Source organism: Berghia stephanieae, chromosome 5, assembly GCF_034508935.2.
Source record: "Berghia stephanieae isolate SIO BIC M18660-M18661 chromosome 5, UCSD_Bste_1.3, whole genome shotgun sequence".
NCBI classification, from domain to species: Eukaryota; Metazoa; Mollusca; class Gastropoda; order Nudibranchia; family Aeolidiidae; genus Berghia; species Berghia stephanieae.
This window is the reverse complement of record NC_088364.1, coordinates 74,059,917-74,078,971: the sequence shown is the minus strand read 5'-3', so window position 1 is coordinate 74,078,971 and position 19,055 is coordinate 74,059,917. Positions and strand designations below refer to the sequence as shown.

Genomic DNA, 19,055 nt, shown 5'->3' with positions numbered 1-19,055 from the left:
TCATGTACCTAAGTAAGTAACTTTTCTTTTCGAAGTGATCTAACTCTAACTCTATCTAGACTTATATCTCCGGGAAAATAAACTAGGTCTCACTAATTATTTCTCCGAACGGTTTCCGTTCTCAAGATTATTTTGTTATTTGCGAGAGTGTCTGTGTGAATGATGAACGGGGAGGCCTTCCAAAAGCTCCTACATCCCTAGTATTCTTGTTCTAGTAGTAGTAGGAGTAGGGGGTTTGGGAGGGAAGAGACTTTTTAAAAATTTTAAAAAAGTCCCCCCCCCCCCCCTCCCAAAACCCCCTACTAGAACATTATAAAAAACAAGAATACTGGGGATGTAGGAAGACCTCCTGATGAATGTGTATGCATTTTTGGGGGTTTTCTTTTGTCTTTTATTCCACCTTTCTGTTAGTGTTAGACTTCTATGAGTTTGTGGATCCTCCTGTATTTCAGCCTCTGTTCCCGTCTTGAGACTTTGGTTTTGTTATTTAGGTTTACTTCTGTTCTCTCTTTGATAGTGCAGTGCGAAGTGCAAAAGTGAACGCATCTGGAGTATTCGCGATAGGACAACTTTTGATAAAATCTGTCTTTGTCAACAATATGCCTTAAAAACACTAGCTTGATGATTCGTGAGCATTCCCTGTCCACTCTTGTGCATCGACATTGCGTCAGTAACCTATCAGCTACTGGAACTGGAGGCTAGCCGACCAATAGGAGAAATAGAGTCGGTCTACTGCACCAGGGTCTGCTGATATCAAATCCATTAGTTTGGGAAGAAAGTTTACAGATTAACTTTTTTCTTTCTTTAATAACAACATACTAATTTATATTTCTCCCCTTTGCAATAGTATCAACGGATGGATGGAATCAGAAAGAACTAATAATCTAACAGCATCTGAACGTCTGACTCTAGAGCAAGATTAGACAGCAAAGCACAATGGAGAAATGAGTTGATTAGTATTAAGGTCCTTTTTTCTTAAAATTTCATTGAGAATCTTTATTTTCACCGTTTTGTAACATACCTTAATTTGAAGAGTTTGTTTTTTTGTTGTGTTGTTGTTGTTGAATAACCTAGGTCGTTGTAAAGTGCTTTGAGCATGTTAAATGAATCTTGTGCGATATAAAAGCTGCAAGTTTTTTCTTTTCTACAGCTTTTTACAGGGGTTTTAAATTTTTATGAGTTTCCAAGATATTTGAAGCTAAAACGCCTGTATACATAGGTTATGTTTTTCCCAAGATATATTTGTATGAAAGCAGTCTTTTTTCAGACAGGAATTCCATCAAGATACGGCAGGCAGCAAGTGTGTCCCGATCAAGAATGGGATTTACTTTTTACAACCCAGTTCTCTACTAGCACGTTTGAGAGACGTCGTCCATATCTTTATTAAGTTTTGATTTTGTTATGATTCATCCAGGTTTTCATGTTGACTTGATTTTTTCAGGTGCCAGTTTCCATTCATGCCGGAATTCCGTTTCGCATATCTGAAGTCAAATACCTCAGTTTCAGTATTTTGAATAGGTATAAAACGGTGATGAAATAAGAGTAAAGTTTAGGCCGCATTTTCAGTTAGGATCATTTTTCAGGTATTTGTCCAAGTGTCGAGAATTTTAGTTTCAGGTTTCAAGCACTTCTTCCGGCTGGCACCCATGTGCTTTTTTCATTTTAACTCAGAGTTGAATGAATGTTTTATTGACCTTTAACCTCAATTTAAATTCTTTGAATGTTCTCTATTTTAGTAAAGGAGCCAGAGTTACTTTTCGAATTCAGTGCCTTGATTTTGAAATTATAGTATTGGAGATCTTTTTAGCTTGATGTGACTGGTTGTATGATTTTACTGTGTAGTAAATCAAATAATTATCTGCTTCAGTTCATGAATCAGTTTGTTTAAATTTTACTTCTTTTAAATTGATTTCGTTTACTAGCATGAGTTTAGGTAGGTAAGTAAGTAGCCACATTTCATGTTTTGTTTTATTGAATGTGCAATTCATTCATGGGGGGGGGGGGGGGGGGGTAGTTACTTTGTTTGGTTTCTTTTTTTTCTCTTCATTTTGTTGTGTTTTTTTTTTTTGGTGTTTTTTTTTTTTTGTTTTGTTTGTTTTTGTTTCCTTTTTTTGGGAATGGGAAGAAGGGGTAGTTTTATCCTTAGTCTTTTTAAAAGATGTATGGGATTACCTAACTTGGAACGCACAATAGGGATCGGCGTCGTTTCTGAGTTCAGTCAATTTGTTTTTAATTTTTTTTATTGCTCAGTCCATTAAAGTGGAAGTAGGTATGTAGCTGGGTGGACGCTATTTTAGATCAACGGAAAGCACTTTTCGATTTACTAGCATCCTATTAAAAGTTTGGGGTCCCAATAGCTCAGTAGGTAGTGCACTCGCTTAACATGCAAGGGAACTGGGCTCGATTCCGGGTGAAGTAGATACATATATTCTGACCCCTTGTCTACCTAGTAGTGATTGGGAAGCAAAGTCTGTTAAATCTGGCGGAAAGTTCCTTGCGATAGACTAATGGGCAATTGCTTTCGTAAGTTTTCCGATATGGAAACCGGACTGAACTCCGGCTTCATCGGGCCCAATAGCTCTGAAGAAGTACTTTTTAAAAAAAAGATTAAAAGCATGCATTTGTTGCGATCCTTAATGTTGTGATTATTAGTTGTTCTGTGGCTCAGCGGTAAGGTGTCTCTTCTTGTCATAAATCAAGCGATGTTAAGCGTTGTAAGTGGTCGAGTGGGTGACAGTGATCCTGGAAAATTCTGATCCCGAAGTTAAGTCCTTGTGTAAGGCACTTACCACACATTACTTTACTCGACTCAGGTGTGAATGTATAACTATCTATAAGCAGTGACGGATACTATTAAGAGTTTTAGTACAAAAAAGACCCGAAACAGGCGACTGGTACTTTATGAAATGGATGTAGGTTTGTATGGCCTGCTAGGGGAAAATTGAATTATTATGAAGTTCATTGATCCGTGGAAATGAGCTTTGAATTCATACACTTGCTTGACCACTCCGATTCCAATATAAACGACTGATTAATATTCCCATATTATAAACTATAGTTAGCTGAAAATCTTTCTCTGTCGGGTCCCAAAAGTATGGAATAAATTAGACAAAGAAATCAAAGACGCTCCCGAGCTTTAATAATTTTAGGATTCTTTTGAAACTATTCCTTTTCAGATAAGTTAGCAATAGTATTTGTTTTGTTTTTTTCTTCCTAGGTATGGTCTTTTAGGAGCAATTTGTGAATTCTGCGAGCTGTTTTGATTGATGATTACATTAACATGTGTTGATATTTATTTTATTAAGGTGATGATGATGCTGGGCTGCTGCTCCTGCTGATAATGATGGTGAAGATAAATAAATTATAAAAATAATGATAAATAAAATTCCCGTTATTCATCCCATAGGGGAGGTTTTTCTCTACGGTCTATTCTAAGGGAAGACTGGAATAACCCAGGCGTCAGCCACAGTGCAGCGCCGCAAATTGAGCTAGGACGAGGTGACTTGCTCAAGGCCACACAGTGCAGCGGCGGGTGATCGAACTCGGTACCTTTGGGGTGCGAACCAAAGACCGAACCGCTGAGCCACGCTGCCCCTAATGATGATGATGATGATGATGATGATGATGATGATGATGATGATGATGATGATGATGATGATGATGATGATGGGAACTAACAAATTACACAGGCATCTAACATTGAAACATTCCATATTCAAAGCTAACGTTTTACTTTACTGTAGGGTAGTGTTCATTGATAGATGGATGCGTGTGTGTCATAGAAATAGCCATAGTGTCTGTCTGTCTGTCTGTCTGTGTGTGTGTGTGTGTGTGTGTGTGTGTGTGTGTGTGTGATATTCAACCTTTAGTAGGTTTAATGAAGTCTTGTCACACACGCGTGATACACCTACACGAATTTCCCTGCCACCCAGACACACTAACATCTGACAAGAAATGAGGGCTGTGGAAGAACCACAGACTACCGTGTGCAAACGTTGGCGATTGGTATCGGATGGCAAACTGTGACCGTTTGATATGATTCGAAACACTCGTTACTCGTTACCCCTCAACTCGCTCGGATCGTGATCGTCTCAAGTCTCAAGATCGTCTCAAGCTCGTCTCAAGCTCGTCTCTACTCGTCAACTCGAATGATCGTTTTATCAACTCGCTCTTCCGGAATTGAGATCGGACGGTGACTCGTGGCTTCGCGCTCGGATGTCGATCGAGTAAAAGCGATCGAATAACCCAACACTACTATCTGGATCTAGACCTATCTATCTAGTTAGATAAGTAGCTCACAGTGAGAAAACAATCGGAAGAGAAATTAATTGATGTTTTGTTTACCATGAAAGATAACGAATGCTTACAAGTCTTTGGAAAGAACATTATCTTGACACCGTATGAAGCTTATCATGTACCTAAGTAAGTAACTTTTCTTTTCGAAGTGATCTAACTCTAACTCTATCTAGACTTATATCTCCGGGAAAATAAACTAGGTCTCACTAATTATTTCTCCGAACGGTTTCCGTTCTCAAGATTATTTTGTTATTTGCGAGAGTGTCTGTGTGAATGATGAACGGGGAGGCCTTCCAAAAGCTCCTACATCCCTAGTATTCTTGTTCTAGTAGTAGTAGGAGTAGGGGGTTTGGGAGGGGAGAGACTTTTTAAAAATTTTAAAAAAGTCCCCCCCCCCTCCAAAACCCCCTACTAGAACATTATAAAAAACAAGAATACTGGGGATGTAGGAAGACCTCCTGATGAATGTGTATGCATTTTTGGGGGGTTTTCTTTTGTCTTTTATTCCCACCTTTCTGTTAGTGTTAGACTTCTATGAGTTTGTGGATCCTCCTGTATTTCAGCCTCTGTTCCCGTCTTGAGACTTTGGTTTTGTTATTTAGGTTTACTTCTGTTCTCTCTTTGATAGTGCAGTGCGAAGTGCAAAAGTGAACGCATCTGGAGTATTCGCGATAGCACAACTTTTTGATAAAATCTGTCTTTGTCAACAATATGCCTTAAAAACACTAGCTTGATGATTCGTGAGCATTCCCTGTCCACTCTTGTGCATCGACATTGCGTCAGTAACCTATCAGCTACTGGAACTGGAGGCTAGCCGACCAATCGGAGAAATAGAGTCGGTCTACTGCACCAGGGTCTGCTGATATCAATCCATTAGTTTGGGAAGAAAGTTTACAGATTAACTTTTTTTCTTTCTTTTAATAACAACAGACTAATTTATATTTCTCCCCTTTGCAATAGGTATCACGGATGGATGGAATCAGAAGAACTAAGAGAACTAACAGCATCTGAACGTCTGACTCTAGAGCAAGAATATGACATGCAAGCACAATGGAGAAATGATGTTGATAGTAATAAGTCTTTTTCTTAAAATTTCATTGAGAATCTTTATTTTCACCGTTTTTGTAACATACTTATTTTTAAGAGTTTTTTTTTTTTTTTTTTTTTGTTGTTGTTGTTGTTGAATGAACCTAGGTCGTTGTAAAGTGCTTTGAGCATGTTAAATGAATATTGTGCGATATAAAAGCTCAAGTTTTCTTTTCTACAGCTTTTTACAGGGTTTTTAATTTTTATGAGGTTTCAAGATATTTTGAAGCTAACCATGTATACATATATGTGTATGTCACAAGATATATTTGTATGAAAGCACAGTCTTTTTTCAGACAGGAATTCATCAAGATTCGGGGCAGGCAGCAATTGTGTGCCCGATCAAGAATGGGATTTACTTTTACAACCCAGTCTCTACTACTCTTTGAGACGTTCAGTCTTATCTTTATTAAGTTTTGATTTGTTATGATTCATCCAGGTTTCATGTTGACTGTGATTTTCATGGGTGCCAGTTTTCCAGTTCATGCCGGAATTCCGGTTTCGCAATATCTGGAAGTCAAATACCTCAGTTTCAGTATTTTGAATGGTATAAAAACGGTGATGAAATAAGAGTAAAGTTTAGGCCGCATTTTCAGTAGGAACATTTTCAGGTTTGGCAAAGTGTCGAGATTTTAGTTTCAGGTTTCAGCACTTCTTCCTGCTGGCACCCATGGTGCTTTTTCATTTTAACTCAGAGTTGAATGGAATGTTTTATTGACCTTTAACCTCAATTAAATTCTTTGATGTTCTACCAAAGTTTACTTTTCGAATTCAGTGCCTGGATTTTGAAATTATAGATTGGAGATCTTTTTAGCTTGATGTGTCTGGGTTTTATGATTTTACTGTGTAGTAAATCAGAATAATTATCTGCTTCAGTCATGAATTCAGTTTGTTTAAATTTTACTTCTTTTAAAGTTGATTCGTTTACTAGCTTGAGTTTATAGGTAAGTAAGTAGCACATTTCATGTTGTTTTATTGAATGTGCAATTCAGGGGGGGGGGGGGAATATAAAGTTTCATATTTCTTCTCACATCCCACATATTTCTTGTTTGCTTTAAAAATCTATTTTGAGTCACGATTTCTTTTTGATCTATTAGAATGCACCTTAAAATATTATATTTTTTTTTAATGCATTCCATTTTTGGATTCTATGTATTTACAATCACATGTTCTTCCTTCCATTTCAGAATGTACTTTTATAGTATTAGACAGGTCAATATACACTAGAAATCTTGAACAGAGCAGTGATGAGCATGATGCTCAAATTGGTAAGTATTAGTTGATGTTTAGAATAGTAACTAGAGAAAAAGTAATTGGTCATGATTTGTAATCAAGAATATGTGACCTACCACTGCACGTTGGGATGCTTTAGATGCTAGAAATTGAGTTCATAGAAAAAGTTATGAGAATTGTGATCGTGATCCGTTTTTATGCATTGTGGAGGAGAGTGAATATAATTTCAAAGTAAATGACAAAAACGACAATTTCTATTTCGGGTCTTTGTAAACTTTCGAGTCCCTTTTTAACATCTGCAAGATTTCAGCATGATACTGTTTTGGGACGATGAGTCAAATATTGTTACATTCTTCAGTTTTTGCAGAAAAAAAAAACAATTTGTTTTAATGGGTTCATTTCCCTTTGTAAACTTGAAACTTAAAAAATTTGGAAACAGATCTACATGTCTGGTCTATACATTTAGTAAGTAGAACACGGATATAAAGAACAATTCCAGGCATTGAAAAATGGTACTTTAACTCTCTCCTTATGAACTATAGGAAAATCATCACATTCGTTAGACACAATGAAATTTTTTCGTATTCAGATTTTATTTAGTTACAACATGTGAGGAAAAATCCTGAAAATGGTTGGTAAGGTAAGAGCTAAAATAGTAAATCTTCATTTCAGGGGGGGTTAAGGAAAGAAAAGATGAGGTCCAAACATCGGTTCATTATTTCCATCAATTTGTTTTAAGCATATTGTCATAAGTAATTAACATTTTTGGTGTCAGGTGTGACTGTGATTGTCATTCTGTGAGAGATGACATTTTTTTCTGTATAACATTTATCTGAATGAGCATTTATGCGAGACCATTGAGTGTCTTCCATTTGTGGACATACAGTGCTGGTATATATATTTGAGTCTGGGTTTCCTCAACTGGACACTGGGTTAGAATGGGATCGACGTTTGTGGTTTTATTCAACTATTGTCCTTAGTCTTACTTTTTCATGGGTCATGTGATCAAGAATACTGCATGTACAACTGTCAAACCCAAAAATTGCAGCAGCTTGCATCTACCCCCTTTATAAATGATATATTTTATTGTTTATATTTTTTCAGAGGCAATGGTTGGAGATGTCAACATCTTCTATGAATCTGAAGACAGATTGACTGGGGAGGTTGAGATAATGATTGCAGGTAATTATAATTATTTAGCCACAATTCAATTTAATGCTGAGTATAGGAAGTCCATTTTAATACTTTTCTATAATAAATTATCTCTTGGATTCTTCTTCTTTTTTCTGCCAGAACCTCATGCCAGAGGCAAAGGGCTTGGAAGGGAAGCTTTGTGTTCCATCATGAGATATGGTTGGTATATGCCTAAATTATTAATTAGGTGATATTTGCCTCAAACGATGTACTTAAATTTTATTTAAAGAAAAATGGTGTTATTTATATCTGTTGCATGATTTTTTATTTTTTTTTTATTTTGACTTTTTAAGTCATTTTTTAAAATCACTAGTATTGTTCCGGCACTTTTTCCAGATTCAAAGAATTGAAATTAAAGTCATTAAAATGATCTCACAAAGACAATATTTTTTGTTTAAAACAGCAGATAACTTGTAAACCGTTGAAGACAACATGGTGATGATCAAACAGTGCATGTGGGTGTGAAAGAGTTTTGTGTTGAGAATTCATGAACTTGCGTTTTCAAGGTTGTCCCTGTAACATTCTTTATAATTCCTTTTTGCACCATTTGTGAAGTCAAAATATCAAGTTGTCGCACAAAAATGTTCACCGTCCACACTATGATTGACACATTGCAGTATAACTAAGCATGCATGGGGTGTAATGAATGCTCTTTTAGGTGATATAAAATTCTCGACTCTTAACATATATAGTTAAACAACAATTAATTTTATAATAATAATAATATATAATAATAATAATCCACATTTATACAGCGCTCATTCTCGTGTAAAACACAAGCTCTGGGCAATTTACAATATAAATTATCAATTTTGAGTGAAAGAAAAAAAAAAAAAAAAATTGTTTAACGTATATAAAAGTGTCAAGTTACTTTTGCACATGTGTATAATATAATATGTTGTTACCTCCCTTTCTATATCTTGACTGATCACTTTTTCCTGATCTATTTATAGATATCACGGTCAGCTTTCTTTTAGAAATTGTTTTTTTAAATACTCAGAATCCGAATATTTGACAAACGAGTAATTTCAATTTCTTTTCTTTTTATTTATTTCGGGCTCTTTTTTTTCTTATTTTATATTAGTATTATTGTTATTATTATTATTGTTATTGTTATTATTATTATTATTATTATTATTATTTTTATTATTAATATTATTATTATTATTATTATTATGCGTTAATGCTCCATTTGTATATATAAATATATTTATTTGTTTGATTTTTCTCCATATTTGAGGTCAATCGTCTCTAAAATCCACGACGTTTATCAGCAAAATTGGATTTGATAATGGACCCAGTATAAAACTGTTTGAATCCCTTGGATTTAAAGAGGCGAGTGTAATACAATTTAATAAATCCCTTTATTGACAAAGTTACAGTGATTTAGAACTGATTTACTTATATCCCCTGTATAGTCTTACTTACTCACTTACTTAACCGAACCAGCGACCACCTGAGCTCTAGCCCTTCGGTCTTGTGTCATGACATAGAAGTTAGACGTCTTTTGTAGTTGTTCCGGGTGATTATAAAGTGTGTTACTGATGCTTGGATTTGGTGGGAGGAATGTGCATCTCAGGTCTTCAAGAGGTTGACATTCAAGCAAGTTGTGTGTTACTGTTTCATTGGGGTGTTGACATAGGGGGCAGGAAGGGGATGTGTCTTTTGTAATTTTGCTTACATGGCTGTTGACTGGTATGTGTTGTGTTCTTAGTTGAAAGATGATGCTTTGCTGTTGTCTTCTGATCTTATTTCCCCTGTATAGTCGCATTTTGTTGCATACATAAGACGGATAGTTTTTGTCCAAATTAGGACAAGTGAAGTCACTCGGCGGCTATGTGGTCTTGTGGTATGATATATGTGAGGTTGGCTTTGAAAACTCGGAAGGTTGCCGCAAAATCGAAGATAAAGTGAATTTCTAACTATTTTTTTCATTTTTATGAATAAAGCTTCTTAAACCATTTAAGAATCGATTCATGATTATAATAAAGCTTGAAAGTAAAAGGCGGTGTGTTTATTTTTTGATTTTGTAAGACATGTCAGTCAGATTAAATGGCTAGATTTTTGCAGCTAAACTTCCAGCTGTTTCGGATTTCACCACCTCCATGTTTACACATCAAACGAAAGGATTTTCAAGACTTGAAGGTTTTGGTTTTGAGTCCTGCTATGGTTGATGCAAATTTGAGTCCTTAGAAAAGGTTCTTTGCTCACACTATTTCACCATTCTTAGGTTTAAGTTTAAAATGAGCACCTGTTGTCTCTGTCTAATAGCAAAAATATTATGAGGCATCTCTGTTATCCTTTGTAAAGATATGTAAAAGTTTCCTCCGGTGAACATTCGATTTCATTGAAAATAGATTTTAACTTGTAATGATATTTTGGCCACAATGATAATTTCGTAATGTCAGATCGTTGAACTTGAGAACCAATCATTACAACAACAAAAAAAAAGAATACATTTTGATAGAAAATAAATATAGGTGAGGTCAGTGGAGGGTCATAATAAATACGATTCTTGAACCCCTGTGTTTTGAATTTCGAACTCATTTCCAAAGCACTCCCGAGTTTGTGGAGATGGGTGTGAATATATTTTTTTTTTTAATATATCATTTATTTCGATCATTAGACAGTAAAAACTATGAGAATTTACAGATGCGTTTTTCCATGTGTTGCCCAATGTCATAGGCAGTAAATACTATGAGAATTTACTGATGAGTTTTTCCATGTGTTGCCCAATGTCATAGGCAGTAAATACTATGAGAATTTACTGATGAGTTTTTCCATGTGTTGCCCAATGTCATAGGCAGTAAATACTATGAGAATTTACTGATGAGTTTTTCCATGTCAATAAATGGTATGAGACACGTGCAAGTGGAATATATGGAAATACCCTCAGTTATTGCTCCCTAAGAAGTTGACCGCTATACTTTATCCCATTCTCTTGATTGTCTGTATTACCTACTGTGGAATCTGCTTAAAGTCGACACCTCCAGTTGGTCCCAGTGTACTATTCTTTATCCAAGTGTATTCTATCAATAATGGATATTGTCAACCTTGTTTTAAAGTCAACCAATCTTTCTGGTCACGTGGTGTTGGTTTATGAGAGTTCAACTGTATTAGAATGATGAATTTGAATCATTTTGACATTTGTTGCAATTTGATTGGTTTATGAAAATGCGAGAAATGCAAAGTGCCCTGAGTCGACTGGCTGCAGAACATTCTAATTCTCGAGTGTTTTCATATGCTCCACCTACTCATGTGTCATTCCTATAACAATCTCCAATGGTGTCAACACTGAAAATTGGATGCAGGGTTAGTACATTGTGCAGCTATGTGGTCTTATGCCTGGCCTTTGAACCAATAGGTCCAGGGTTCGAGTCCTGCTCTGGGTGGTGCAAAGTTGAGTCCTTGGAAAAAACTTTGCTCACATTCTATCACCGAACTCAGGTGTAAAATAAGAACCTGGGATTAACAGCATTGCCTCTGTCAGATTTTTTTTTAAAAATGGTAATACTGCATAGCAGTATAGCAGGCGTTATGTCTCATCCTAAATATTTAGTGTTGCTGTTGACAAGGGACCTTTTGCTGTCAGCATGGCTAGTGATATTGTGGCTAAATTAATGCTCAAGATTTTTACATTCTCACAAATGGTTTTATTACTGTGCGGCTATGTGGTCTAGTTGTATGACACTCGCTTTCGGATCGGAAGGTCCTGGGTTCGAGCCTCGAACTGGGTGCAAAGTTGAGTCCTTGGAAAAGGCTCTTTACTCACATTCTCTTACCTTACTCAGGTGTAAAATGAGTACCTGACCATTAACAGCGTTGTCTTTGTCCGAAAAATTGTAATATCACCTAACAGGTGTCATGTCCCGTCCTACAAGTTAAATGTTGCTGTTGACCAGGGACCCCTTGTAAAGCACTTTGAGCACATTAAGTGGATATTGCGCTATATAAAGCTCTATTATTTTTTTTACAAGTAACAACAGTTTATAGGCTTTTTATTTCTTCTCCGAGGAAGGTTTGAATATTCTTTTGTTTCTGCCTTATCTCAATTTTAAACTGCAAATTGAATTTCCTTAATTTTTATGGGAGAATTTTTAGTAATGTAAAACACATAAACTTGATGTATCACCAATGATGAATTTTCATGTTATAATATATGATATATGTTCATAATTGTGGTGGTTTTTTTTTTTAAATACTTTTCCAGGTTTCCAAATCAGATGTTTTTAAAGAAATCACCCTGTCCTTAGATGCCTCGGACCCTGAAATATTTCATAAATGGACCACTGATTACTCTATACACCAAATAAAATGTGATTTATGATATGGTCTGGATTCATTAATTTTCTTTGTAAAAGTAAACTTATAGAAATATTACCAGGCAGTGTACTTGTATATTATACAACACAACATCATGCACACTTTGAGAAATTTAGGGGATGGAGAAGTGTCAGATGAAAACAGAATATGTAAAAAGTAAAGTCCCGGGATCAGTGCCAAACACATAGTGGCTAGTGCGACCGTTCGCTGCTTGCTCTCTCTCTCTCTCTCTCTCTCTCTCTGTCTCTCTCTGTCTCTCTCTCTCTCTCTCTCACTCTCTCTCTCTATCTCTCTCTCTCTCTCTCTCTCTCTCTCTCTCTCTCTCTCTCTCTCTCTCTCTCTCTCTCTCTCTCTCTCTCCACAATTTTTCAGAACGTCACACTTTGTGATGTGTCAATGACTTTTGGTTAGTATTAATAATATTATAAGTCTGTAATAGTTTAGTACATCTAATGCTACTGCAGTCAGTAAAATCTGAGTCAGGTCTTCTGACCTCCCATGGTGGGCAGATGGTCACTTACTGTGTCTGCTAACCCCCATATCTGTTTTCCCTTTTCATGTTGCTCTCTGTCTTTGTTCTTGATTGAGATTGCTCACTTGTTTTCCAAGTGGGGATCCTTACCTGGGAGGTAAAATGTCAAGTGCAAAGTTCCTTTTTTGAGAGCCTGTTATTTTTTTCCTCGTAAATCTTCTTTTTGTTCCTGTTATGTTCTATTATGATTATTAGTTTTGAATATTGTATTTTATGCTTTGTAAACATTTGAGTGTAGTCTTTCATAGCAGGATCATTTGCTTGTGTCTGGATGGAACTTTTAGGTAATATCAAAATAGGCAGAGTCAGTGCTGATGGTTTTCCTCGGATCCGCGGAAATCCGCGATTTTTGTGTCAGAGGAGGAATTTCCTCCTTTAAAAAAATGACACTTTCCTCGATCAAAATTTCTGGCTTTGAGAGGTTTGATGTGTGGTGGAACAAACTGGTGCAGCTTCCCCACTATCCAGAAGATAGCTAGAGTAGTTTATCATCTCAATGGCTCTAAAAATGGGGTGTTAGTGAAGTAAACATGTGGCGTAAATAAAACCATTCATAATTTTCCTTCTTTTTCCCTTTTTGTCACCATCAGCACTGCAGAGCGATGCATTGCTCGTGGAATCTTCTGTTCCCTATTTGAACCAGTCCCCTTTGTCTTCTGTTTTCTTCAATTATTTTACTTCAGTTCTACAACTTTCCCCTTCATCTTCCTTTCTTCTACTGACGCCGAAATGTCCTAATAGTTTTGCAAGCACTGTGAAATTCCTAAACAAAAACAAACAAGCCAGTATAATCCTATTACCCTATACCCTGCATTATGTTGGAGGAGTCCATGATTTTTAAGTCTGTCCCTCTCTAACAAAAACCTTTTCTCATTTCAGTCAGAATCAGAAACAGCTTTTATTTATATGTAGGCCTATATCAATATATTAAGATCACTCTCTAGGTGGGGTCTCTTGTCCTCCCATAGTGGGCAGGGAGGCACCTGCTGTGTCTTCTATCCCCCTATATTTGTTTTCCCACCAACTTTCTTTCTGTCTTTGTCTTGGGTTGGGATTTCTTGGTTGGAGTCCTTACCGGGAGAGAAACAGTCAAAAGTTATATACCTTTGGGGAGATGATATTTTTTTCCTTGTAAATTATCTTTCTGATATGCATTGTTTTATTTCATTTTTGTTTTAATGGACTGTAAACATTTGAGTGTTTTACTCTTAGTGGGATCCTGTGCTTGTGTCGGGATGAAAGTTTTAAGTGGTCTCGAACTAAGTGCACTGATAGTGTGCACTTGAAATCTACATAATATGTTCCTTATTTTTACCATCCCCCGTTGTCTTACTTTTTCTCGTTTGATTTTATCACAAATGTAGAATTTTTTTACTATCCTATTTTCTTCCTTTTTACTGGTGCTGAAATGACCTAAAAGTGTCGCAAGCGCCGTAAAACCATTAAAAACAAAACACAAAATCATAAGATGACTCAGAACTTTTTAATAATTATTAAACCTAAAACTCAAATATGCTTAGTGTAAGGCAGACTTCTTAGCACGTTCAAAATTGTTAAGAGTGGGCTCCCCGAGATTTATATTTCCTATTCCTACTTCTCTCCTTATATTTTTTTTTCCTCTTAATTTTTTTTTTTTTAATGGTAAAAGGAGAGGAGCGATTGATCAAATCTCCAGGGCCCAACTTCATGAACGAGATCTAGATTTAGTTATTTGCTCGTCAAGTAAATGACTTGCCAGTCGTAAGCCTAAACGAAGTAAGTGACAAAAAGAAAAAATAGCTAGTCTCTTGCCTAGAAGTGGGCGTTGTAAGGACAGTGCTGGTAACATCCCGCTCTCTAGTACATGATGGCATGTAAGATGCCCACCTTTGAACGCTAAAGATTTCCAAAGAGGAAATTCGCAACACACCCGGTATAAATAATATTTCGTTCTTTTTATAATTTAACTTACTTTTGTCATGATGAATCAAATCAAATGGTATTGACTTTGGACTCCTAGACTACAATTGTATCCATGGTCTATATTTAAGACATTGAAATGTCTTCTATCCCCTTCTGGGTGGGGATCCTGACCTCCCATAGTGGGCAGGGAGGTACATGCTGTGTCTTCTATCCCCCTATATCTGTTTTCCAACATGCTTTCTGTCTTTGTCTTGGAATGAGATTACTTGGTTTTGTCCTGATCCTTGCTGGAGTTCCTTGGCTGGGAGGGAAACAGTCGAATGTATAGTTATAGTTTTGGGAGATGATATTTTTTTCCTTGTAAATTATCTCTCTGTTATGCATTGTATTATGTTTAGTTTACATATTATATTATGTGATTTGTAAACATTTGAGTGTATTCCTCTTAGTTGGGACCTGTGCTTGTGTCTGGATGAGTCTTTTAGGTGATCTCAAACTAAGGACTTTGACGGTGTGCTCTTGGAATCTACATCTGTTCCCTATTTGAACCAGTTCCCCTTTGTCTCACCTTTTCTTTTGTGCTTTAATTGTAATTCTAGAACTTTTTACTATCCCATTTTCATCCTTTTTACTGGCGCTGATATAACCTAAATGTGTTGCAAGCGCCGTAAAACTCTTAAAAACATAAAAACATCTTCTATCCCCTTATATCTGTTTTCCAACATACTTTCTGTCTTTGTCTTGGAATGAGATTGCTTGGTCATTTTCCTGGCCCTGGTCGGAGTCCTGGCTGGGAGGGAAACAGGCAAAGTCAAATGCATAGTTATTGTTTTGGGAGGTGATATTTTTTTTCCTTGTAAATCATCTCTCTGTTATGTATTATTCTATTTGTTATTTTTAATGTATAATGTAAGCATTTGAGTGTGTTCCTCTTTGTTGGATTTTGTTCTTGTGCCCGGATGAGACTTATAGGTGATCTCAAACTAAGTACATTGGCGGTATGCTCTTGGAATCTACATCTGATCCCTTTTTGTTCCTAGTTCCCCTATGTCTTACTTTCTCTTGGGTGCTGTAATTGTAATTCTATAACTTTTTACTATCCCATTTTCTTCCTTTTTACTGGCGCTGATATAACCTTAATGTGTTGCAAGCGCCGTAAAACCCTTAAAAACAAACAAAACAATAAGACATTGAAACAAACAAATTGAAACAAAAAACAAGAGAAAGTGTGTTCTGATGAATCACATTATTTCAGTGAGTTACAGGCCAGCAGAATAACTTTTGTCTCCACTATACTTTCAAATCATTTTGTTGTTCTGGTTGTTGTTCTTTGACGCAAATCTTTCGATTTCTAGTCTCCCTTCACTCGCAACTTACGAGCCGATTAGATTCAGTTTTTTGTTGTTTTTTTTTTTTGCTCACAAAAAATGTTTACTTTTGACGATCTGCACTTATCTTATTCTATTATTTTTAAACCAGTGTCAATTGCGACAGGACACTTTTTGCCTCTGTCATTCGTAACCCGCGTATTTTCCTTCCGAATCGAAGCTCTCACGTCTAAAAATAGTTGCTATATTGTTGACGTTATGACGTAACCTAGTAACTAGTCTCAGTCTAAGCTTGTGAAGTCCTCTCTCAGCAAATGACTAAAACTTGGCCAAACCTAATCCGAAGGTGCTGTGATTTTAGTCTGGGACTTTCTTAGTCAGCTCACTTGAAATCCGATTTTTTTCAAGTCCTTGACCAAAGTCAGCAGAGATAGCCAGAGGCTATGCGCTTGTGCGGCTATGTGGTCTTGTGATATGACACTCGGTTTCGGATCGGAAGGTCCTGGGTTCGAGCCTCGTGCTCGGCGCATAGTTGAGTCCTTGGAAAAGGCTCTTTACTCACTTTCTCTCACCGTACTCAGGTGTAAAATGAGTGCCTGGCCGTTAACAGCATTGTCTTTGTCAGAAAAATTATAATATCGCCTAACAGGCGGCATGTCCCGTCCTACATGTTAAATGTTGCTGTTGACCATGGACCCCTTGTAAAACACTTTGAGCACATTTAGTGGATATTGCGCTATATAAAGCTCTATTTAAAAATTATTTTTTTTTAGTCCGCGTTCATGAAAAGGGCCCTAGGGTGTTGCTGATAGTGTCTTGTCTGATATCATTTATTTTTCATTTTTTTAAAAGTATGTGTGTGTGTGTGTGGATCTTCAATGGCTTGTATTTGCAAAATGCTCCACAGGCCCATCACTGCAAATGTTCAGTTTCAGTTACAGTCCAATCAAAACGGGGAACAGTCACATATTGCTTTGACGAGCAAATGCATTCAAAACTGTTTTGAAAGTTGCCAAGCATTCAACGTTCGTTATGCCCGTTGGCAAGACATTCCAGTCATATATTGTTCGTGGGGAAAGGCTGTGTATGTTTGTGTCTTTTCTTTTAAATGGTTGTATGTACATATTGTGATGCAAGGTGTAGCGTGCCTTTCTGATTTGCTTTTTATGTACAGTGCAGTCCTGATAATTCGAATTGGGTGGGAAAAGCAAATGACTTCTATTTATCAGAATTCGATTTGTCTCTTAGTGATGAGAGTGCGAGAAGGAGAGAGGGATGACGCGAGACAGCTGGTCAATTTGGAGAAAGAAGAGAGAGGGCGGGTGGGACGGAGGGGGAACAACACGCCATTACATGCCTCAGGGGTCTAGTTATTATTATTATTAGTCAGCTCAGTCATTAAAACGCGTGGGAGGGTGGATACGGAGAACAGGCAGTTCGTTACGACCTTCCAGAGTTTTTTTTTTTTAGTGATGGGCAAGCACTTGCACTTCGAATAAAGAGAATAACGACTGTTCGAATTCGAATAAACCATGAATATTTTATATAGAAAAAGAAGAAAATAATTCATTACATCGTATTTTTCTTCGATTTAAAAGAAATTCGGTTAATCAGATTTCGAATTATCTGGACTGGACTGTAGTTCGGGATGATGATGGGCGAGTTTGGGTTGTTGATGGTTTTGTGTAAGGTAACAATACGGGATACCCTCCGCCGGGTTTTCAATGGTTTTTATTCAAGTGACTTGAAGGACTTGAAAGAGAGAGAGAGAGACTTACTTAAATAAACACCGTTTCATTGTTTTTATTTATGAATTTGGAAAATTTTAACAAACAAACAAAATGACCACCTCACCCAAACTGGGAAAGGAACTGATAACAGAAAGGTTAATTATAGGTTTTATTAATGTGATATTATTTCTCCGAAATGCCAGGTTGGTTCCAAATGTCTTCACCGTTCTGTAGAAAGGAAAAAAAAATAGTTTGAATTATATTTTTTCTATTACCTTATTCATTTTGACCGCCAATGTAATGGTGCCAACATTATATAAGTATACAAGTGGATAAGAACTTGTAGTATCGTTTTAAAGGAGATAGAAGTAAACAGGACATTAACAAAAGAATATGTTCTCCTTGACATTGATTATCAAAATACGCAAGTGTAAACCTTACAGTTTGAGGCTTCACCATATTAAGCTTTTCTTTTTCTCTCACTCTCACATAGTTTTCCACTTGCTAAAAATGGACAAGATTTTTGAAGAGACTCTATAAATAGAAATTGACCATTATATAAAAGTAGATAAAAGCATAAAAATCTAATTGAGAGATCACTTTTATCCACAAAAGTCTCACTATCTTATAACAGGCTCAAAGAGGTGACAGAAACTTCAGATTGTCAATAGTCACAGACTTGTATTACTTAAAATCACTATACAAAAAGGGTCACCAAAAACAAAATACGTAGATTTATGTTTTGAAAGAAAGACGGTTTGTACCATCGAGCACTTACACTCATAACTACCATAGAGACGCTTATTCCCTCCCAAGGTACCTACCGATGGCCGATTCTACTTCTTTGTTCAAGAAAATTACCACAGAACGCTCGGAGAAATAAAATTGAACCATATAATATTTTCTCCGAACAGTTTCCGGTTTCCGTTCTCGAGATTTTTTATATAGTTTTTTGGTTACCTCTTTGCGAGAGTTGGCCCATCTTTCATCATTCTGCCATTTCTACGAGGGCCGAGGAAGGACGTTCTAGAGCTAGATAATCCCCCCCCCCCCCTTTTTTTTTTTTCAAAAAAAAAAAAAGGAAACGAATTTCTGAAACAAATGTAGAAAATTGAAGACAGAGAATAAGAAATTAAAATGACAACCAAAAAAAAAAATTTTTTTTAAATGTATTGGACGGCTGACAACTTGCAATCCCTCTTCTGTCTTTTCTTGACAACAACGACAAAAATAAAATAAATAAATAAATAAATAAAGATAAAATACAAAAAACTGGCCCCCTCAACATAAAGGCTATTCCGATTGGAATATGTATGTATAACCATCACCTTAATAATTTACCGAGTATTCGGGAAAATAGAGTTCAGCATTATTTTGATAATTAGAGATCAAGTTAATTTCCTCGAGCGTTCGGAGAAATAGAGATCGTTT

At 36.3% G+C, this 19,055-nt stretch overlaps 2 protein-coding genes across 4 annotated transcripts in view; one reads left to right on the top strand and one right to left on the bottom strand.

Annotated features, from left to right (window-relative positions):
• The first annotated feature begins 4,224 nt into the window (after positions 1–4,224).
• LOC144974217 (N-acetyltransferase 9-like protein) lies at positions 4,225–12,138 on the top strand. Its single transcript, XM_078917131.1, has 7 exons — positions 4,225–4,422; positions 5,257–5,366; positions 6,570–6,650; positions 7,720–7,797; positions 7,909–7,968; positions 9,050–9,144; positions 12,020–12,138. Exons 1-7 carry the CDS (start codon positions 4,346–4,348, stop codon positions 12,134–12,136), a joined length of 618 nt encoding a protein of 205 aa, XP_078773257.1. The 5' UTR covers positions 4,225–4,345; the 3' UTR covers positions 12,137–12,138.
• A 5,543-nt stretch (positions 12,139–17,681) lies between these two features.
• Positions 17,682–19,055, bottom strand: part of LOC144973590 (uncharacterized) — a 17,118-nt gene continuing 15,744 nt past the window's right edge. For all 3 annotated transcript variants that reach the window (XM_078916222.1, XM_078916223.1, XM_078916221.1), the window contains exon 5: positions 17,682–17,852. In XM_078916222.1, the coding sequence (XP_078772348.1) occupies positions 17,851–17,852 (2 nt within the window). In that variant the 3' untranslated portion in view covers positions 17,682–17,850. The remainder of the gene's footprint in view (positions 17,853–19,055) is intronic.